This window comes from Quercus robur, chromosome 2, assembly GCF_932294415.1.
Source record: "Quercus robur chromosome 2, dhQueRobu3.1, whole genome shotgun sequence".
Classification (NCBI taxonomy): Eukaryota; Viridiplantae; Streptophyta; class Magnoliopsida; order Fagales; family Fagaceae; genus Quercus; species Quercus robur.
The window spans coordinates 27,742,655-27,766,004 of NC_065535.1; the positions used below are offsets into that span (position 1 = coordinate 27,742,655).

At 38.3% G+C, this 23,350-nt stretch overlaps 2 protein-coding genes across 2 annotated transcripts; both read right to left on the minus strand.

The window, feature by feature from the left end:
• Positions 1-10,808: 10,808 nt before the first annotated feature.
• On the minus strand, positions 10,809-17,472 carry LOC126697022 (WAT1-related protein At5g64700-like). Its single transcript, XM_050393829.1, has 11 exons — positions 17,255-17,472; positions 16,458-16,574; positions 15,615-16,017; positions 15,432-15,496; positions 14,799-14,869; positions 12,669-12,912; positions 12,301-12,480; positions 11,957-12,209; positions 11,696-11,854; positions 11,443-11,594; positions 10,809-11,188 (listed from the first exon to the last, which is right to left on the minus strand). Exons 1-11 carry the CDS (start codon positions 17,455-17,457, stop codon positions 11,014-11,016), a joined length of 2,022 nt encoding a protein of 673 aa, XP_050249786.1. The 5' UTR covers positions 17,458-17,472; the 3' UTR covers positions 10,809-11,013.
• Positions 17,473-21,620: 4,148 nt separating this feature from the next.
• Positions 21,621-22,680, minus strand: LOC126713150 (60S ribosomal protein L9-like). The gene is made up of 3 exons (XM_050412822.1): positions 22,219-22,680; positions 21,984-22,106; positions 21,621-21,869 (listed from the first exon to the last, which is right to left on the minus strand). The coding sequence occupies exons 1-3, from the start codon at positions 22,591-22,593 to the stop codon at positions 21,783-21,785; spliced, it is 585 nt and encodes a 194-aa protein (XP_050268779.1). The 5' UTR covers positions 22,594-22,680; the 3' UTR covers positions 21,621-21,782.
• Between the last annotated feature and the right edge of the window lie 670 nt (positions 22,681-23,350).

Below are 23,350 nucleotides of genomic sequence, written 5' to 3' on the forward strand. Positions count from 1 at the left end.
CCAATGGGCTCCCCATTCACCATGATAGAGTACGACACCGTTTTCACACAACTCATCATAAGAGCGACCCAACTAGCACAAAAATCCATTTTCTCCATAAGCCTCTCCAAATATACCCATTCCACCCGATCATAGGCTTTACTCATGTCTAATTTGATAGCCATAAAACTATGTTTTCCTGAATTATGGTGCTTCATATGATGAAGGGTCTCAAATGCAACCATAATATTGTCTGAAATAAGTCTTTCCTTAGCCAAAGCAGATTGATGTTCAATAATTAGGGAAGGTATAAATTTCTTCAACCTATTTGCTAAGACTTTAGAGTAAATCTTATATAGGACATTGCAAAGACTAATAGGGTGGAATTTAGACACAAGTTCAGGATTAGCTATTTTAGGGACAAGAGTAATGAGTGTATGGTTGATGGGTTCGAGTAGGATACTTGAATTCAGCCATGAGAGAATGGCTGAAGTAACATCATGCTGCATCATCGACCAAAAATGTTGATAGAACAACGGTGGCATACCATCAGGACTCGGCGCTTTTAGAGGTGCCATCTGATTCAAGGCTTCCTTTACTTCCACTTTTGTAAATTCCTTCATCAAATTAGCATTCATCTCATCAGTCACCATGCATGGGATTTTCTCAAGAGAATCAACTTCTAGATTCGGGTTGGATGTGGAAAAAAGTTCTTTGTAGTAACTCTCCATCACATGCCCAATTTCATCTTGTTCGGTCAGCCAAGCTCCATTCCCATCTCTTATTCCTTTGATTAAATTCTTCCTAAATCTCTTTGTAGCGTTATTGTGAAAGAAAGTTGTACTATTGTCACCTTTACTTAGCCATAACACCCTAGATCTTTGACACCACAAGGCTTGCCCAAAAGATCCCTTCCCTATATCTCAGATAGACCAGCTGGTAGATGCTACCGTAGGCCATCCTCGGATGAGCTTTTTAGATGCCTTTCAAGGATACCATCAAATACCACTAGCTCCAGATGATCAAGAGAAGACAGCTTTTGTTACTCCCACTGGAAACTACCATTACAAGGTGATGCCCTTCAGTTTGAAAAATGTGGGATCCATCTATCAAAGGATGATGATTAAAATGTTTGAACCTTAATTGGGCAAGAATATTGAAGTCTATATAGATGACATGGTGGTGAAGAGCAAGGTGGTGTCTGAGCATGTGGGAGACCTCGGAGATATTTTTGAAATACTGAGAAAACACAAGCTGTGCCTTAATGCCTCCAAGTGTTCTTTTGGCGTGGGATCAGGCAAGTTTCTGGGCTATATGGTGACCCACAGAGGAATCGAAGTTAATCTCGACCAAGTTAAGGCGATAAACAGTTTGCAACTACCTCGGAATCCCAAAGAAGTTCAGAATCTAACCGGAATGACTATTGCTCTAAACCGATTTATCTCTCAGTCCACAGATAGATACAGACCTTTCTTCTTATTGATGAATAAATGGAAAGGATTTGAGTGGGCCAAGGAGTGTGCTTTGGCATTTCAGCAACTTAAAGAATACCTATCTCAGCCACCTATCATGTCCAGTCCTGAGGTGGATGAGGTCCTATTTGCTTATATTGCGGTGGCCCCTCATGCTGTAAGTTTGGTGTTGATACGAGTTGACAGTGGTGTACAACAGCCAGTCTACTATGTGAGCAAGTCACTACATGAGGCCGAGATTCGCTATCTACCGCTGGAGAAGGCCATCCTAGCAGTGGTGCATGGTACACGAAAGTTTCCCCATTACTTCCAAGCACAAACAGTCGTCGTCCTAACTCAACTTCCACTCAGGGTCATACTTCGAAGTGCTGATTACACGGGGAGGATTGCAAAGTGGGCACAGTTCTAGAGGCTTTTGGCATCAAATACATGCCCCGTACCTCTGTCAAGGGTCAGGTATTGGCAGACCTCGTGGCCGAGTTCACTGAACCCTCATTAGAAAAAGCAGCATCGACACAGAACATGGATGAAAAATTGGTTGGCACAATCTCCCTATAAGAACCTTTATTATGGAAGGTATACGTCGATGGTGCTGTAAATCAAAGGTGTTCTAGAGTGGGGCTAGTTCTGATCTCACTCGAGAAGCTCACCATTGAAAAATCACTAAGATTGGGCTTCTCGGCCACGAATAATGAGGCTAAATATGAAACTTTGCTGGAGGGAATGTCCATGGTTCAAAGAATGGGAGGAAAGACAATAAAGATGTTTTCAGACTCAAGACTAGTTGTCGGCCAGATAAAGGGCGAACTAGAAGCAAGAGATGAGAGAATGCAAGGGTATTTAAGTCAAGTCAGGCATTTGCAATCAGGATTTGAATCCTTTAGCCTATTGCACGTCCCTAGAAGTGGAAACACACACGCCGATTCCCTAGCCACGCTTGCAACCTTCTCAGTGCAGGGGTTATCCTTATAGAGGACTTGTGCAAACCCACAGAGGTAAGGAAAAGGTGGTCCATGTTCACCAAGTCAGAGTAGGGCCTAGCTGGATGGATCCATAGTACTATTCCTTAGAAAAGATATCCTTCCAAAAGACAAATCAGAAGTAGATAAGGTAAGGAGAAAGGTGCCTCGTTTCTGGCTGTCCGAGGACCAAATATTGTACAAGCGCTCTTTTTCTGGGCTATATATTCCTTAGAGAAGATATCCTTCCGAAAGACAAATCAGAAGCAGATAAGGTAAGGAGAAAGGAACCTCGTTTCTGGCTGTCCGAGGACCAAAGATTGTACAAGCGCTCTTTTTCTAGGCTATATCTACTTTGCATTCACCTTGAGGCGTCAGAATTACTCCTGGAGGAATTACATGAAGGAATTTGTGGAAGCCACACAGGAGGCAGATCTTTGTCTTATAGAGTTGTCACTCAGGGCTATTGGTGGCTAAATATGTAGAAAGAAGCGCAAGAATATGTGAAGAAGTGTGATCAATGTCAAAGATTTCCACCAAATATACATCAGCCGGGAGGAGTCCTTAACCCACTATCTAACCCTTGGCCATTTTCTCAATGGGGTTTAGATATAATGGGCCCTTTCCCCAAAGCAGCAAGGAACAAGCGATATCTGCTGGTCGGCACTGACTATTTTACTAAGTGGGTTGAAGTCGAGCCCTTGGCGAACATCAGAGATGTAGACGCCAAGAAGTTTGTCTAGAAAAACATTGTCACCCATTTCGGGGTCCCTTACACCCTCATTTCGGACAATGGCCTTTAGTTTGATAGCAAGTCCTTCAAAAGATACTGCTGTGAATTGGGAATTATGAATAGATATTCTACCCTATCTTATCCCCAGGGGAATAGGCAAGCCGAAGTGGTTAACAAGGTTATAATGAATGGGCTTAAGAAGAGGTTAGAAGATGCTAAGGGAAAGTGGGTGGAAGAAATGCCACATGTCCTATGGACATATCGAACCACACCTCGCAAGTCAACCGGGGAGACTCCCTTTTCAATGACTTACGGGGCCGAGACTGTTATTCCTTTAGAAACTAGCTTCCCAACATTAAGAACCACCTCATTCAATCCAAGCAGTAATAATGAGTTGTTAGAAAAGAGTTTAGATTTTATTGAAGAAAGAAGAGAAAGTGCAATGGTTTAGTTGGCATACTACCAACACAAACTCAAGTAGGGTTATGATGCCAATGTAAAGCTGAGGCCATTAGTGCTTGGTGACTTGGTGTTGAGAAAAGTTCTGGGCACTGCAAAGAACTCAACGTGGAGAAAGCTGGGGCCTAATTGGGAAGGACCATATCGCATCACCTCGGTGGCTGGTATAAGAGTATATTTTCTTGAAGACTTAGATGAGCATGTAATACTACGCCCTTGGAATGTAAACAACCTGAAAATGTATTATTATTAATGAAAGTTTTCCTTTGTCAATATGTTCACTTGTTGCGTGAAGGCATCATACTTCCTTTTATTCATTCTTTATAAGTGTTAAACAGATCCTAAGCTATGTTAGGCCTCTTGGACCACATATTTGGGTAAAATTAACACTCAATGACATTTGTTCATTTCTTTATAAGTGTTAAACAGATCCTAAGCTATGTTAGGTCTCTCAGATCACATGCTTGGGTGAAATTAATACTCAATGGCATCTTTATAAGTGTTAAACAAATCCTAAGCTATGTCAGGTCTCTCGGATCACATGCTTGGGTGAAATTAACACCCAATGGCATCTTTATAAGTGCTAAACAGATCCTAAGCTATGTCAGGTCTCTTGGACCACATATTTGGGTAAAATTAATACTCAATGACATTTATTCATTCTTTTATAACTGTTAAACAGATCCTAAGCTATGTCAAGTCTCTTGAATCACATGCTTGGGTGAAATTAACACTCAATGGCATCTTTATAAGTGTTAAACAGATCCTAAGCTATGTCAGGTCTCTCGGATCACATGCTTGGGTGAAATTAACACTCAATGACATCTTTATAAGTGTTAAATAGATCCTAAGCTATATCAGGTCTCTCGGACCACATATTTGGGTAAAATTAACACTCAATGACATTTATTCATTCTTTATAAGTGTTAAATAGATTCTAAGCTATGTCAGGTCTCTCAGATCACATGATTGAGTGAAATTAACACTCAATGACATCTTTATAAGTGTTAAACAGATCCTAAGCTATGTTAGGTCTCTCGGACCACATATTTGGGTAAAATTAACGCTCAATGACATTTATTCATTCTTTTATTAGTGTTAGACATATCCTAAATTATGTATGGGCTCTCGAACCACATACATGGGAGAGATTAACACATTATGATATCTTTTTTGTCTCTCACTAACTATCACAACAAATCCAGTATTATAGCCAACTCCTTAAGTTGTTAACGGTATATTGTTATCAGTTTTTACTAAAGGGAAAATAACAAAGGTTCAATACTATTTATGATAGTGGTACTTTGAGCACATAAAACAAAAAAGCAAAAGATGAAAAGAAAAACATTCTCATTAAGTGAAAGAGAAAATACATTATACACATTGACATAATGTCATTTAAAAAAAAAAAATTTACTGCAAAGGAAATTACAAAAAGAAGCCTAAGTACTAAACTCTGGCACCAGGAGCAGGAGGATCTTCTTTCTGGCTCAGCTAGGAGGTAGGAGCATTATTGGCCTTAGGATCAGCTTCTTAGTTCTTAGCCTCTGCTTCCTTCATCTTGGCTATAGCTTCCTTGTCCTTGGCAACGTCCTTGGCTTCTGCGGAGGGCTTTTTCCCCTTGCCCTTACCCTTTTCTTTCTCTACCTCGGCCCTTTGGCCTTGATCACCAGCTTGGTTGGGTCCCTTTGAAGCCTCAGGAGGAGGGAAAGCATCTTGGATAGTAGGCGGTTGCTCAAAATTTTCTGGAGCAGGGGCAGGGGGAGAGGAAACAGCACCGGGGACTTCACGAATATCCGGATGATAATAAACACTCCCGGGCTGCCTCCAAACAGAGTCCACAGGGTCTCTTGCAACGTTAAGGGCCCTATCCTATATCACGTTGTAGTAATCCTTGCATACCTCTGAAAGCTCCTCAGCAAGACTTATTTGCGTCTCCTCCACGCCAAGTTGATAAGAAGCCTGCTTCTCAGCCTCGACTGCCTCCTTGGCTAGCTGAATTGCCTCATTGGCCCTCTGCAACTCGGCCTTAAGATCTAAGACCAATTGTCTCTCAGTGGCTAGATCTATCTTAGTCAAGTGCAGCTTTTTGCGCTAATCCTCAGCTTGCCTTTCTATGGTTTTCAAACCGGCCTCGGCACTTGAATGAGCTTTATTTGCCTTTTTTAAGCCTCTCGGACATCTCAGCCTGCTCCTGTTTAAGGGCCCCCAACGATTTCTCAACTTCAGCACGAGAGAGGGCCTCGGCCTCGGCTTGTTTACGAGTGTCACGATTCCCCTCATCGGCCATGAAAACTTGTTGAGTAATCTGCCCAAAGATCACAGAAAAATAATATGAGTCAAGAAGTAAAGAAAGAACGAAAGTACAATTTAGTATCTAAATTCATGAGTATGCGGATTGCCTACCATAGCAAGGTCCCTCTTCAGTGACAGAAAAAGGTCGTTCTGCTTGAAGCGCCTGTAAGCTTCCATATCCTTCGGAAGGAGTAAAGACTGCTCCAGGGCCTCAGCTATGTACCCCGCTTGACCCCTTTGGAATTCTCGGACCGAGGCGTTCCAAGGGATGGGAGTCCCATCCACTTCCAGCCGAGGACTCCATATGCGTTGTGTCATGTGCACATCAGCCCTATTTAGTTCTTCCTGGCTGTCCACGGATTTGGACCTCTTGTCACGAGCATCTTGGACAACTTTCTATTGTTTTGTCCCCTTCTGAGGACCCACCTCGATTGGCATTTTCTTCTTCAAGTCAACAATTGGCTTCAGTCCGAGGTTGGTGGGGATCTGAGGAGGATGAGGGGGAAGATTGAAGGGAACTTGGGAATTAGTGGCTTCTTTCAAAGTTGACGCTTTGTCCCTAGAAGCCATGAGCTCTCTTAAACTCTTGTTGCCCTTGTTCAATGCCATACTGTCTTCCTCTTCTTCAGAAGAGCTGTCTGGGTAGGCAATCACTAAAACAGGGGTGCGAACACCAGAGTGCCTATCTGCTTCACCCTCGGCATCCAAGATGGTGATTAATGGAACCCCTGGATCTTCTTCTTCTCCAAAGTGGAACTTGTCTATCTCCTCTTCTAATGATAGACGTGATGAGACAATCTCCTCCTCGGGTACTACTTCTACTTTAGGTAGAATTTGTGGAAGTGGCAGTGCGACTGGTGGAAGATCGTTCTAGGCTAAGAAATTTGGCCGTGAAACGTCGATCTGAGCCAATTTGGGGTCACCCGATCTTATAGCGTTGCCGACATCTTGATATATCTTCGAGATTGGCTGGAAGTCCAAAATTAAGTGGACGATTCGTAGCTGCCTGTCTTCACTTACAAAAATCTCAGATCTCAGCAGATAATTGAGAGCGGCAACGTTGGTGAAGCTGAGCCTAGGTGCCACGTGCCTCTTATCTGCAAAGGTAGCTGAGAAACAAAATATGGTTAGAAAGCTAAAATTCATTATCAAAAGAAAACAGGATGAAAGAGAAATAACGACATGGTCGAGGTCAAAAAAAAATCTAGATCTCTTACTATGGAACCTAACTCTAAGGTATCCCACCTGGCTTTCCCTCTCGGACGAGGCAAGGAAGGCCATCATGCCATACTCCCGAAGCTATCAGATAGTCATCCTTCATACCCTTATTAGATTTAGGTAGACATGATACTAATCTGATAATGTCCGATCGGGACTTTAGATAATATCCTGCGTTTTTGAGGGAGTGACACTCGTACATGTGGACCACATCGTGCTAGGTGAGCCCCAAGTTTAGATGCTCGTTGAGAGCATCAACACTACCTAGGACCCTAAAGAGGTTGGGCACACATTGATGGGGACATATCCTATGATTGAGGAGGTAACCCCATGTTATCCTACCCATGGGAAAGTCATCCCCCCTTCTATGAAAGCTATCATAGGGATGACGACTTCCCCCCTTTCTCTATGAGACACTATCTGTTCCGGGGAACAGTATCGCAGAGCGACCTCCTGCGGAATATGGTATCTTTTCTTAAAGGCCTCTATTTTGGCAGGGAAGTTTACTAAATGCTTGAATCTACCCATTTAGACAAATTAAAGGGCTAACTAAGAACTGGTAGGCCGAGAAGACAGACTGAGGAGAGAATGAAAAATTCAAAGAGATAGAAACTTACAAAAACTAAGATGATGGAGATCAAGGCACCACTTCGAAGGATCTCGTTCAAGTACCAATTGGGCCGGTTACGAGAGCATAAGCAAAGAAGTTCAAGGATGTACTTAACGGACTCATCCAAGAGTTATGGGCTTAAGCAAATTCGTGGAGGCCCATTGAGCATGATCCACGTGGGCAATAAAAAATCGTCACCTTAATTCAAGTTCTAGAAGGATCCGGTCAAGGCTAAGAATTGGCATGAAATATTTTGGGTTTATGTAAAAAACGTTATTCTAGGTTTAGGTGATTTATTTCCTTGTTTTTAGGTGCATTTAATGCTTTTTAGGTCAAACTTTATTCCTAATATGGTTAGGTATCAATTAGGAGTTATTTTAGAATATATTTTCTTGTCTGTCAAGTTTTAAGGAGCCCTTAAATAGTCATCTAAGTCTGTAAACGTTTTTCAGACATTATTAATAAAACTTGTGAGGTTTATTCTCTTTGGTTCTTTGAAGAACTACTCGAGCTTATCGAGAATTCCCGTGGCGTTCATCTCGACTTATCAAACGGAGTTTCCACCACCATTTGTGGCGTCTTCCTTATACCGAGGTTCTTGTTTGTCATAAACAACGGGTCGAGGTCTCTTATTTGAATCTGTCCATAGAATGATCTTGGGTTCCCTTTCGTTGTTGGGTCTCGTTATTCTTGACGGGGTTCACATCATAAGATGTGCTTAAATCTCTGAAAACTTTTAGAAAATTTTCAAGGATTTCTCGAAGAAAAGGTGTGGGAGATCTAGTAACTTAGAGAGCTCTGTGAGTTTGAGTGCTTGGAATCTCTGGAGAATTTGAAAACTTATGAAATAAGGAGAAAGTGATTTCCCTCGATGCTTTATATAGAGGGAGGAAATGAGTGGGAATACTCCCGCTCAGAATTCTAGGAAAGATATCAACCATTGGATTGGCGCCTCACCATCGGATGCGAGGAACATAGTGCTGTCTAGAGCAATTAATGACGCCTCGTGGATTACGAAGCGTCAGTAGCAATTATAAGGTGCGTAAAACCATACTCCCACACGTGTGAATCAAGGAATCAGTTGGTCTCATCTCTTAGAAATCAAAACCCCACTTTTTCTTCTCGGATGAGAGGGAAAAACCGGAATTTTGAGGAGCTATTGTAGGGATAAAGACCCAGAATAATATGTTGGGCCTTAGGATTTTGTCCGAGGACACTGAATGGTTCGAGAAGGGGCGAATAGTTATTAAGGGTCCCAATTTAAAGTCTCATAAGTAAGGAACGAACGGAAGGTGGTCCAAGGAGGAATTCCTCCTCGAATGTGGTGTATGCATCTCAAATATGTATTCCAGCAATTAGAATAACCCTCCAAGAAGCTACAATGATAGGAACATGCCTCATGAACATACCAGAAGGAAGGAAACCTAAAAATATCTAGGGGAAAGCTGTTGTCACCGCATTAAATGCATTGCAGCTACTTTTTTGGCCGCATTTATGTGGAGAAGACCTTTGAACAGTATTACCTTGGCTACCACAACTCACAGAAAGTTAAAGAGGATGTCTAATGGGATAGGTACTCAAGTGGAAGCTCAGATGATCAACAAGTGTAGAATCAAGATGTTCCAAAGGGAGCTATATAATGTGAGAGACCTTCCATGAGAAAAAGATCGGAAAAATAGAGAGAGAACACTGTAGCAATCTAAATTTTCTTTGTATCCAACTGTGATTAATATATACAAATGTGACCTCCTCGAACTGAAAATCTATTGATATCTAAACCTCTTATTCGTGTTTGATTGTTATTCAATTCAGTACTAGCCGTTGTTCAACTTATTAGGACCTAATTCTTTGACCCACTTTTTACAAATTTATTGTATTGAGCTCATTGGGCCGAGATCTCATACATTTTGGGTTTGGGCCACAAATCGGGACCCTACAATTATTATTATTATTAATTTTTTGAGTTATTTTTAATAATTAAGTTTTGGCATTCGGTTTAGTTTGGTCATTCTAGTCCATTTCAATCCACTTCTGTCTAAACACTCCCAAACTTTAAGTTGTAAAATCCAAACTCTGAAATTTCAGAGTGTAAAATTCAAACACCTCTAATCTTTAGGGGTATCATTTGCAATTCATCCAAAAAATTATATATTCTCACGCATTGCGTTGTTATGCAACTAGTTTTAAATTTTAATATCTATACTATTTATAAGAGGATTTCCCTCTTTGGACTGGACTTTTATGTGATTCAAAAACACCGTAAACCTTAGTTTAACAAGGAAAAAACTTGAGGATAATCTGGTAAAAATATATCTCCAACTCCACTTAAAATGCCTACAAAATAGGACACTCTCCTACTAATCCATATCTTCAAAACAAACTTATCCAAATAAAAAATAATAATAACAATAATAAGGGAGGAAATTATGACACTAGACAAAAAAAAAAAAAAAAAAAAAAACCCTCATCACACACGCAAATCACGTGTGATGAGGCTAGTAATTGTATAAGCACATTTGAGTTAATTAGGGTAAGAAATACCATTGGTGGAGGAATTCTAAGGATAATGAACATTGGAAGAGTTGTTTTGTAAACATATATATTAATTAGAATGAATTGTCAACCTCAAGCATATGTTCTTGATGCTTAAAAAGTGGATACTGGTATTTTGATTTTTTCGGTGACTGATATCTTAATGAAGAAATTATGCTTGCTAATTTGTCAAATTCGGGATGTCAATTTGGTAGGCAGGAATCTTATGAACAATGTGACCTCTATACTGCGGAAAATGGGACAAATCTTGGAGATTTTTGCTAATGGTTTGAAAATCTTAAAAGACTTTAATTCATGCCACAGTAGAGAAGCAGAAAATTGCATTAATTGATTGGGGTACGTAATATTCATGTCTCAACGTGTGTCAGGTCCCTTCTCTACCAAATGAAATGTTCTATGTTTTGTGATTATAATCACTTCGCATCTCTTTATCCTTCAGAGTATAAATTTACTTCACATGTTGCACTCCCTGCTCTCTATCTTTTGTACATATCATTCTGTTCGGTTCATAGAACTAGTGGCATCCAGGATTACTAATGATGAAAGTTCCAATCCAGTTGCAAATTCCTGAAGTACTTCATAAAGTGATGTTTCAGGTTTACAACCTTTACTTGCAACGAAATGATAAGAATGGTTGTTTTGACAATCAAACGAAAGTAAAAACAACTAATCTGTTTTACAAGGGAAATGAAAAACACCTTTATTTTTGTATTTATTTTCCAATAAAGGTGTATTTCATTTTGTTTCATTTGTGACAGAATTCATCTCGGTCTCGTTGATCGAAATCTCTTGCATTTTGTCATCATCAAATCCTTTTTCATCGTCTGGCTGTCCAATGACAAGATTGTCTCTCCTTTTTGCCCAAAGTACACAGTAAAGGCCTGCAATGATGAGAGACGCTCCTACCAAGCTGTGTAACACCAAATATACAAAAGAAAGTAATTTAGTTCCTCATTTCCTCCCTAGCAATATGGACAATACACACAATGCCAGATTGTTTATGAGGTTTTATTATTTACTAACAATTGTGACATGTAGCAGAAAACAGAAAATTGTGATAGAAAGCCACAACTGGATTGTTTTAAGCAAATTTTTATGATAGGAGAATCAGAAACCAATGACTTTCAAGTGGCGGAAAGAATTTGTGTTCTATCTATAGCCCACCTGCCCAAGTGTAGTCTCTCTGCAAAAGCAATTGCCGAGAATATTCCCACAATAATTAAGAGTAGTGGACTAAACATTGCTGCAAAAACTGGTCCCTTATTACTGATACACCATGTTTGCAAGTAGTAGACTAAAGCTGAGATCACCACTCCCTATTACAAAAGTAAGCAGGAAGAGATGAAGAATATAGTGTTTTACTTTCAAAGGTATCAAATTCCATGAAAGACATGCATTTGAAAGAGTAAACACTCACACTGTAGAGGATGGTTAATAGCTGCATGTTCCACTCCAGCTTCCATAAGTCTAGATTTCTTGCAAAAAACAGTGCAAGAAAAAAAGATTGCAATGATGCGAAGAAGCAAATCAAAGTGTTCAGCGATAATCTAGCGGGGTAGACTTTGTAGACCACAGCCTGAGAATAAATAGACCAAATTTGGGGAAAAAAATGAAAAAAGAAAGGAATTTCTTCATGCAATATATATTGAATATCATTTGAAAATATATAGTACATCACCTGGAGAATCAGCCATGCACTCCATGCTATGTGACTTGTCAGAATAAGTGCAGCACCCTTAATCCAGTTATCCTTGCCATGATTCAACTCACAACTGTTGGTGCTACAGATGATTATCAGAGGCCTGTGCACAAAGCCTTTGAAAAGATATCTTCCTTTCCAGAAGGTAAAAGTAAGTGCCCCACCAATGCAAATCAGTGTACCCAGCACCTTAGCTTGACCTCTAACACTTGCTATGTTCAATGTCTCCATCCTAAATCAGAGATATAAAATCAAATGAAGAGCATCTGGTGAACTAGTAAAGAAGGTAACAGCATTTTATATGAGGGAAGCCGAGATAATACCTGAGTATTACTGCTATGAGGAAGGTCAAACTAGGGATAACATTACTTAAGGCACTTGCAACTGTTGGAGAAGTGTATGCTAAACCAGCATAGTAAACATTAAGATGGATGGTTGTCCCAAGTGACGAAAGCAAAAAAATCTTTGCAATCACAGAGAATGAGAGTGGAGGTCGATTTTTCCTGCTTTGCAAGAAGAAAATAATTTTTTTTTTTTTCTCAAATGCTCCGGCAACTAGTCATGAACCTGAAAGGCATATGATCACTGACCATATGCCTTTCTAGTGATTAGCTTACATCTCAATAGGAGAAAAAATGGTGCACGCACACACACACATCACTGAATACTGACCATAAGAAGGATAACTAACCTTTCAAGTACATAAGCAAAGGGACCTAACAAAAGCATGGCAATTATATGCCTGTAAACCACAAAGACAAGTTGATTGAGTCCCTTTTCAAGAGCAATTTTCATTAGGATATTTGCTCCACCGTATGCTAACTGGACTATTGCCATTGCCCCATAAGAAGCATTGGACTTCATGGCTTCATAATGCATTTCCTCTTGATGTTCATCTGGTTTAAGTAGTAGTGGACAGGCAACCTCATCCACCTCTTCAAAGAATCATTTTTTTAAGCCTCACATGGGAAGAATGACATTTGAATAATAGCAAGTGGAATGCATTATCACACTACCAGTATGCTTGAAAAGCATAGTACCACACTTGAAACAGAAGCCAACCTATCAGACATTGTCTCTTTTCCCAATTAATATTTCCTATTTTCCTTTAATTTTGTGATTTCTATAGAGAAATTTTATTATGGAATGTCTAGTTACAGGAGCTGTACTGCACTTTTTATTCCTTGCAGAAGGAACAGTACTTCAGCACTTATTGATCTTGGAAAACCCTCATAAAAGATTGAAACGTAGGTAATTTAGCTTGCTTTTTTGTAATTTTACCTCAATTTTTATCTGTTTGAACTATGGTTAAATGATTAAATTTACCACTTCCTAATAGTTTAAACTTTTAAATTAATCATTTTAACTGTTAAGCTTAAGTTTTATTTTCCTAATAGCTTAAGCTTTTATTCCTCCCAGATAAAATGTTAAAAACCCATGTGTTGAGCCTCACTTATTAAGGCGGAGTTTCAGCTCACACATAAGAGGGAGTGTTAGAATTATGGTTAAATGATTAAATTTACCATTTCCTAATAATTTAACATTTTGAGAAAATCGATAATTTATTAACAATTAGTGTTGTTTATAGCGATTTGATCAGATAAATCATTTAAGAAATATGTCCAATACCTATAAATTCAATCCTGACTGTCTAACAGACTGCTTGCAGTGTTGATACGTTTGTGCTGTGTTTTAGATAAAAGGAAGGAGTTTCTGATTGTGAAGTGAACAATGTGTTCTTCAATTAGTCTGACTGCAGGTTTATTCTAATAGTACCTTCTCTCTTAATTTAATCTACAAAATTGTCCCATTAAGTATCAACATGGTAATAAGTGGAACATGTAAACCTTAGCTCTAATGGAAGATGGCATGATTGACATTGACTCTAATGGAAGATGGCATGATTGACATTGAATGTGCTACCAACTTGTACAGTTTTGAGCACTAGACTATCTATCGAAGACTTGAGTTGTTGCTGTAGCACTTTTGAACACGTTTGTACTGAATGCCCCGTTGCTCAGATTGCCTGATCCAACTCATCGTGGCCCATCAGTTTCTCAAGAATGAATGCAACTTCAGCAAGTGGATAGATCACACTGTTGCTCAATGCAAATAGCATTCTCAACATCTCTTCAGAAGAATCACAGAGCCTTAATCCATCGCCCATAGGGCTTCCAGTTGTAATATGACAGGAAGGATCACAATCTCTTTGATTTTAAGCTCGGTCCTGATAGCTCAAGGAATAGATGGAGTTCATTCTTCCTTTTTCATTCAATATATTTTTTACTCTAAAAAATAAATAAATTAATTAAAATTCAAGCATTTTACTGAAGGAGACATTGGTAGGTAAAATTTTTTGTTTCAACTTGCCTTACAAATTGCTAATGCAGTGTGTTATTTCATTTCAAGGTCAAAATGCTACCAGGAAATCCACTCTCATGTTTTTCAAAAGATAAACCAACATGGCAATATCCCTGAAAATCATGTGCCACAGTAATATTGCTGCAAGACCATTAACTTGTAAACAGATTTTAGAGGGTCAGAGAAACTTGAACTAAGCAATGAATAATATTTTGAAAAATATGAAGTAGGATGAGCATGTAAAACAGGGACAGGAATTTTAGAATGAATTATAAGAAAAGAAAAACAATCATATCTTCAATCACTAGTTCAGTAGAATCAGTACTCTACATAACATGGAAAACCAATATTTAACATACACGCATGTGTGTGGATGGAAAACAATGTGATCAGCCTAAATTGGTCAGTCTCTTTCAATATCTTGGCCTTCTCACTGGGAAGTTCGCTTTTGAGCATTAGTTGATTGTACTCCTTGCTCCTTCCCCACAGGACAGAATAAAGACCTCCAACCACCATAATGCCACCCAACAGACTGTTAATAAGAACATGAATGGCAAGAAATTAGCCTAGAAATAACACAAAAGAAGAAAAATTAAAGTACTACTTTTTTAATTGTTCTTGTAAAGCTACGTTCAAATTAACTGGAGGCAACGAACCTTCCCCAACTTAACTGCTCAGACCATACTAGAGTGGAGAAGATAATTGTTATTGTTAAATTACCGACTGTCCCAAAAGTTTAAGTTGTTAGGAAATGATGAATTTAATCACTTAACCATAAGTCTAACACTCCCCCTCACTTTTGGGCATAAACTTCCCCTTAATAAGTGGGGGCCCAACAAGTGGGAATTTAACATTTTAAATGGAAGGTAGAGTAAAGCCAGGGATCGAACTCATGATTTCCTGCTCTGATACCATGTTAAATTACTGATTGTCCCAAAAGCTTAAACTATTAAGAAATGGTGAATTTAATCACTTAACCATAAATCTAACAGTTATAAGCAATGAAAGTGGAGAATATATGGCCACATAAAATGGCCCTTTCTTCTCTATACACCAAACTTGCAATGAAAGTGGAGAAAATATGGCCACATAAAATGGCCCTTTCTTCTCTATACACCAAACTTGCAGCCCGTATGTGAATCCAGTTACTAGAATACCCTTCATATTATACAAGCAAGACATGCATTAATCCAACAACCATAAAGAAAATTATGAGGAAAAAAATATTTTGACAAAGCAATAAAAATATAATGAAGCAAAGAAAGCCGAGACATACACAATACGCTAGGAAAGCAAGTTGAATATCCCATCCTATCTTCCATGAGTTAAAGTTCTGCTGCAAGGCAGCTGCTATGACAGTGGATTGCACAGAACTGAGGAGACACTGCAGAGTGGACAGCTTTAGCTTGGCAGGATATTGCGTAAGAAGCTTTGGTTGCATGATGAGCCATAATGACCAAGCTACAGAACAGAGAAACATAAGCACAGGGCCTACAATCAAGTTCTTATGACCCCCAACGTGAGATGTTTCAGTGCTGCTTCCCACAGGGCTTGGAGCATGGGGGTTTTTCAAAGGAGGACCCAGGTAGAAGCTAAGTAGCATGGCTCCTCCAACAGTTATGAACATACCGACAATCTTCAATATACCATAAAATGAGCTCCAACTTACAGTCTCCATCCTACCATTTTGTGTTTTTCAATAATTTTGTGATAAATGCTGGAAAGAATAAGATAGCTAAAAGATAGATGTAACCAATTAACTATTACTAGCAATGACGAAAGTACAAAATGGTGTACCAGATAACCACATGGTTTCTTAATCAATATCTTTGCCCATTGGTTGATTTATGCAGTAGTACCCATATGACTTTATAACATAGTTTAATATGGTCAGAAAAGTATGTCATAACTTATATATGTGTTATTAGGAGGGGTAGTTCACGTGCTATATAATTTTCAACCAAGCTTCTGCGAAGATCAGTTAAAACTTGTAAGGCAAAGCAAATGTAACTTGTAGATTGATTTATTAATAAATAGTATTCTTCTCTCTTGAATACTAGCTGTATACTTGCATATAAATGAAATTCAATGTAGGTGGAAAGCAAAATTTTTGCCTCACCTCAGCAGAACAGGGAGGATAAATGCGACTACTGGAATGGTATTAAGCATCGCAGTGCCATATGTGGCTGAGGTATAACGGAGGGCCATATAGTAGAAATCCAGGCTCGCTGCAGGTCTACATTTCAATAATCAACAAGTTGGAAAATTTTCAGACCAAAAAGAAAAAGGGAAAAAGTAAACAGGCTGATTAAGGTAGTTGAGCAAGATGTGCATAATTCTTTTAATCATCAGAGGCATTTGGTTACCTATCACTAGGTCTAGATTGGCTTGCAAACTACAGTCTTAAGGATGATTAATGGGCTACATGTCTTGAATTTTTTTCTTTTTGATGATGTGGCTAGCTAGATTTATGAAGTTGCTTCCAAATCACCCCAAAATAAAAATCCAAATTGCAATTTTTTTTAATTTAAAAAAAAAAAAAAAAAAAAAAAAAAAAAAAACACTCCTAGAGGCCTCAGAAGTTCTTTCAGAATACTAAGCCAACATTATGATACACACTTTTGCTGCTTATTGCAAGTTCTTTGTGTACTCTCACCCACATAAAGCAGCAAGGAAGATCTTGCAGAAGAGACAAAATGACAGCGAACAATGTGTCATCCTATAGAATAACAAGAAAAGGAAACATATTTTTTTTTTATAACCTGATGAGGAAGCATATTAGAACCTATACTCAGCATGAGTTACGTTTACAATTTTTATTTGGGAAAAGTTAAAGTTACTATACTTAGTATATTGAGAACAATAATGGCAGGAAAAGATTGACAGCTAAAACGATGCACAGAAAGGAATACCAACCTTTCCAATAGAAATGCAAAGGGTGCCAAAACGATTGTAGCAATAGCTTGCCTATAAGCATTGAGCACCAGAGGACTCATTCCCTCATTGAAGGCAGCCTTGCTTATTAAGGCCATGCCTGCATATGACAACTGTATCAAAATCATTGCCAGCAAGGTTTGGTGGTTAACTACTGCTACTTTTATAGCTTTGTAAAGGTTCATGGTGCAGCCTTAAAAATAAAACTGAGAGATATGGCAATTATTAAGCAAAATGGAAGAGAATTAAACCTTAAAAGGGAAATCTACATAAAGAACTGCAATAGGTGGAATGGCGTTTTTTCCTTTTAAATTTTTAGTGGGAGCCCCTCTTTGCACTGAAAATAAAATGCACTATGGCAAATACCAGCAAACAGAGTTCACTACTTTTGCTTGGAAAAGACATGCATAGTATAAGATCAACATGGTGTGCTACCCCATAACCAATATCATTTCATTAGGACATGATAGAAGTATTGGTTATATTTGCACGAAAACTCTAATCAGTAATCACAATTAGAACTCCTTGTAATTGGTTATATGGTCTAAATCAACATTCTCCGATATAAGACTTGACACACTTTATTAATGGTAGAAAGTAAATTAAACTAATCATGCACAAAAGGTGAGTCATCTCATCTTAGCTAGCATTGAATTTATCTTTTTCATCAACAACAAAAAAAAAAAAAAAAAAGCAGTGAATTATATTTAAGCGCTAATGACGTGCTATGTTGGGGTGGGTAGGCAGACTAGATAGACTTTCCTAAAATAAACAACAAGGTTTGGTTGCTGTATTCTTCTTATAAAATTAAAAAAAAAAAAAAAAAAAAAAAAAAAAAAAAAAAAAAAGGTTTGGTCGCTGTAGCGATCGACTCTACAAAATTACAATGCAAAGGAATGTCAGATATTTTTTTTTATTCATCCTTTTGTTTTGTACTCTGTTAAGTGGAATATACACAACGGTCAATTTGGTTATTATTTTTCTGAAGCGTCATTCTCTTCTTTTATAATGTTTTGCTCAAAAAGTTCGATGCTTTATGAATGGTGGAAAGTTCATGGCACCTTGTATCTTTGGACGTTCGACGTAAGCTTAAATTAAGGTCTTTCGACATATCTTCTTATTGTTTCCAAGAACGGCATTCTCAAAGAGTAATTTAATTATTTGTCTATTGTGAAATGAGTAAATTAAAATTTTAACATATATTAACAATAATTCAAACAAACATTAATTACTGGTATTATTTTGGTTTTTTTTTATTTATGATAATTCCCTATTTCAAAGTAAAGAGATTTAATCCCTAAATATCTCCGTTGAATTAAAAACAACATAAGAAAGAAATCAGTTAAACTATAAGGCACTAGGCATTTTATTATCTATTTTAATATATTGACGAATCAATTTACTTATTTTATTATAGATGATTGGGATTTTAAAAACTCTAAGATGAAAAAAAGGATTGCTAGTCGATTATTATTTAAGCAGACCTGAAAAATGGACTTAAATTTAGTTGTTTATATTGAGAGGCAAGCCTCCGGAGTCCGAAGTGACTCAAAGCTATTTTGCTTTGGATGTGTTCCTGTTATTTTGCTTTAGTTGATTACACACAGGCTTAGCTTTTTTTAGTAGCTTGAAGTGACTCAAAGCTATTTTGCTTTGGATGTGTTCCTGTTATTTTGCTTTAGTTGATTACACACTAACTTAGCTGTTTTTTAGTAGCATGAAGTGACTCAGCTATTTTTGCTTTGGGTGGCATTTGTTTTACACACTTTTTAGCATTAAGGCATCAATAATAGGAATGGCAACGGGTCGGGTTCGGGCCGGGTTTTTCCATACCCGGACCCAACCCGCGGGTCTTAGACCGCGGCCCGAACCCAACACATTTACTAACCGGATTTTTTTCCCGGGGCCCGGACCCGCCCCTACCAGCCCCATTAAGCTCTGCTAGATTTGGACCCAATCTACGGCCCAACCAAAAAATAAAGAATTGAATGGCCATTGCCCATTTCTCTATGCCTTTTTTTTCTTTTTAGTATGTAAAATATAAATTATGGAGATGAGTAGGTAATAAAACTTATAGAGGATAGTTTTAAACTCATTTTAAAAGGAATACTCTTTGGCCTAATCAGATCTATGATTTTCCCTTTCAAAATCACAAACCAAACACAAATTTCAGATCTATGATTTTCATTTTTCCCTTTCAAAAATCATAAATACAAACACAAACATGATTGAGGCGAACTAAACCCAGAAAAAAAAAAAAAAAAATGGAGAAATGGGCGAGAAAAAAATGAGGCCGTGTCACACTTGTGGCCATGGGCGAGAAAGATGAGAGGGGCAGAGGACTGTGCGACAGTGCAATATCAACGACGGCGAGGACGAAACGGAGTTGAGAGAGTAGAGAGCTTGGGACCGGTGACACTGACAGAGTTTGGGATGGCGACGATGGCTTGGAACAGCGATTGGAGTTGGACCAACAGTGAGAGAGTTGGCCGAAGGTGAGATTGAGAGAGAGTGAGATTGTGATTTGAGTAAGAGAGTGAGATTGTGTGAGTGAGACTGAAGAGAATAGAGATGAGAGAGGCGGGCTGTGTGAGCTAAAATGAAATGAGGATGAGTAATAGAAATTTTAGGGTTTCTAACATTATATATAACCGGGTCGGGTTGGGTCCAAGTTTGGGTCGGATTTTTGTAAAAACCCGGACCCGATTTGAGTTTTTTTTTAAATCCCAAACCCAACCCTATTCCTTATCGGACCGAGTAAAACCCAACCCATTAGGATTGGGCCAAGCCAGACCGGATACCCACAGGTCGGGCAGAAATTGCCATCCCTAATCAATAAACTCTTAAAAACTACCAAAGTACCAATTGCATTTACTGGAACCCTTTACCAATCTAGTGTGAGATGAGTAAGAATTGTCAACTTTTATTTTTGAACATATATTCAATCAATAAATATTCATTATAAATGATCGTAAATCATGTTTATACAATCCTGATTTACACAATCAGAAGGGGATAGCATGTATTGGAGTCGAGATTATTGATTTAAACATTTCTTTCTCCCTCACTTTAAAGTCAAAACTCATTGATAAAGTATTAAATCTGATTCACGAAGAACCTTATGATTCATGAGGAGAGTAGAACTTGGGTTCATATCCTCGTCCCTCACTTGTAAGCAAAGAGACAGTTCTACAATGTTGCAATGACACAAGATTTGCATGTGTATATTCTGACACCAAAACTTTTAACTTGTCTCATACCACGTAATAGTTTTAAAAAGAAAAAGAAACCTTGTCTCGTACCTCCAAATTATTTGTTAAGTAAAAAAACCAATAAATTTGGGTCATCCTGAATGGATGATAACTGGTAAGATCCACACCATCAATGCACAAAAAGTAAAGAATCAGTCATGATTCGGAGTAAGGGAGATAGATTCAGGTTTTATCATACATGGATGACTTCTTGAACCATCCTCTTTAGAATTAAAGGTCGAATCAGGATGACTTAGCATGGACTCTACATGGATCAAGATCAAGCACATATCACACACAAAAATCATTAAAGTTATAGGCAATATCAGCATCTGGAGCTATCACATAACACGTCTTAGAAATTCAAACACACCCATGCCTAGTTTGATAACCTACTCCAATGGTAATTTAACTGATACTAGACATCCAATGACAATAAATTCAATAACTAAAAGTTGGCATTTATCTACCCAATCACAGAATTCAACTACCCCATTGGGGATCCAACCAAAGAAAATGAACATTCAGAGTGCGAGCTTCAAACTATAATAGTTTGAACTTTTTTCCTCAAGTCATCAAATTCAAAATACAATTCTAAATGTGTATCTTATGATTACTATTGTAGGGATCTTGAATTACTGAGAGTCGAGAGTTAGCACACACCTTAAGGACTAAAGGAGTCTTATTATGAAATCTTGACACAACAAGATAGTAGTAAGCACGTTAACCCGCTACCTATTGATATAGGATTTGTCCACTATGTTTTGCCTAAAATAAGTGGATAAGGGGGATTCAAACCAAGTTCTAGGACAACCAGACAATACCACAGAATCACAATAGCTGTTGGCATGTGGGACTCGATCACTTAATCAACTATTCTACTCACACGTGAACAAAATGATAACTATGTGAACAATAAGCCTGGCCAATATTAGCCCATTACTTAGCATGGTAGGTCTAATTCAGATCCACCATCCACAGAGTTTGTTTTGGAAGACCAAACTCTGCTCCAAAATAAGAATTTTTACTCAAAAGTATGCAACATAAATACTAAGAGGCATAGACACAATTGTAGAGTTGTATAAGATGAAAAACCATTCAACCAATACTAACTCATATTAATAAGGCAAAAAATTAAAAATCCAGCAGAGCAGAATGACATAATCAAAGAAGGTAAAAATCCAAAATTTGATAATCCAAAAACCATGTAGCACTACATCCATTGCTTATTGAAAAACAAAACAACTAGGTTGTAATAATCAATCTTCCACAGCAATTGTGTCTTTCTCACTCACATAGATGCCATCAAGAAACTTGCGGATATCTTTGTTCTTGACGTGGCATTTCTGTTAATCAAAACAAAACAAAACAAGACAAAGACAATATTTGAGAGTGATATCATATGACTAAACACAAACACAAACATACATTAATAGTAATTAGAGTCCATAGTAACATACTTGGTTGATAAGAGCAGCTGAGCGTGAAACAAGCTCGATATCATTTCCATCCAAAACGAGCTCATCCTTCACCTTCTCAGATCGAAGAATTGTCACACCCTCAAGCATATCCACTTTCCGAACCTGACGCACCATTTATACATATATGATAATGGTCTAAAATCAACACCATGAAAGGCAAAACAAAGCAAAGCAAATCAAAGACAGAGAGTGTTTGTGTGAAAGAAAAAGGGACCTTTTTCTCGCCGAGAAAGTTTCGGATCTCGATGGAGCGATTGGAGTTGGTGATGGAGGCGTTAATGGGGAAATGGGCGTACACAAATCTCATTTTGTATCGGTACCCTTTGGTCACACCGGTGATCAGGTTCTCCACATGGCTCAGTGCGGTCCGAATCGCCGCCGAGGTTTTCCTAGACCCGAACCACGCCTCGATCTTCAGCGTCCTCTTCCCTGTGGTCTCGTCCTTCAGAAGCTGGAAATCGAGGTTGAGGTGCTTGAAATTGCGGGTGAGCTTTCCGCGTGGGCCCTCCACCTCTATCACCTTCGCGTGCACCTTTATCTTCACCCCATCGGGGATCTCCATTGTATCTGAAGATACAATCGTCTTCATCTCTTTTCTTCTTCTTCTTCTTAGGTCTCAACTCTCAACGCCTCCTCACAACCCTAACCCTAACCCTAGCAACTGACACAAATGAAGAATTGGTTGAAGCCCTTATATATGTGTGTATGACTTTGGATTTTCGGATCTTCATTTTGTCTTCGAACAGGCCCACCTATGGGCTTTCCCAATCCCAGACTCTATTTTCCAAACTTCAGGCCCATGGCTAGCCTCTTAACACTTTTTATTTTCTTATACATTTTAATTTTATAGGTTTTAAATATTTATAATTTTATTGCATCGGTTCCATAATAATGTCTATTTATCCCCAAATCAAGACATAAATCTTTTTTTTTTTTTTGGCAGAATTGATTATCATTCTTGTTTGTCTTGTGTGCATGTGTAATTGATAATAATTTTAGTATGTATGTAAGTTGACAAAAATATGAAATTTATGTGATCAAAATCGATTCTCTTCAAGGTTCGGGAGTGTAAATCTTGTATATATAAAGAAGCAGCAAATGCTAACTTAGAGGAGGAAGAAGATGACCAAGATTCCAAGGCATTCTCAGAAGTCTTTGTTACTAATAACGATCCTTATTACTCTTATAATCATGAATTATTTGGCCATGATGAAGCCTCCTCTCCAGGCTTAGGAGAGAATTAACTCTATTAGTATAAGGTCCAAAATGATGAAGCCTCCACTCCAAGCTTAGGAGAGGATTAACTCTATTAGCATAAGGTCCAAAATTGCTAAGTCCACAGGTAA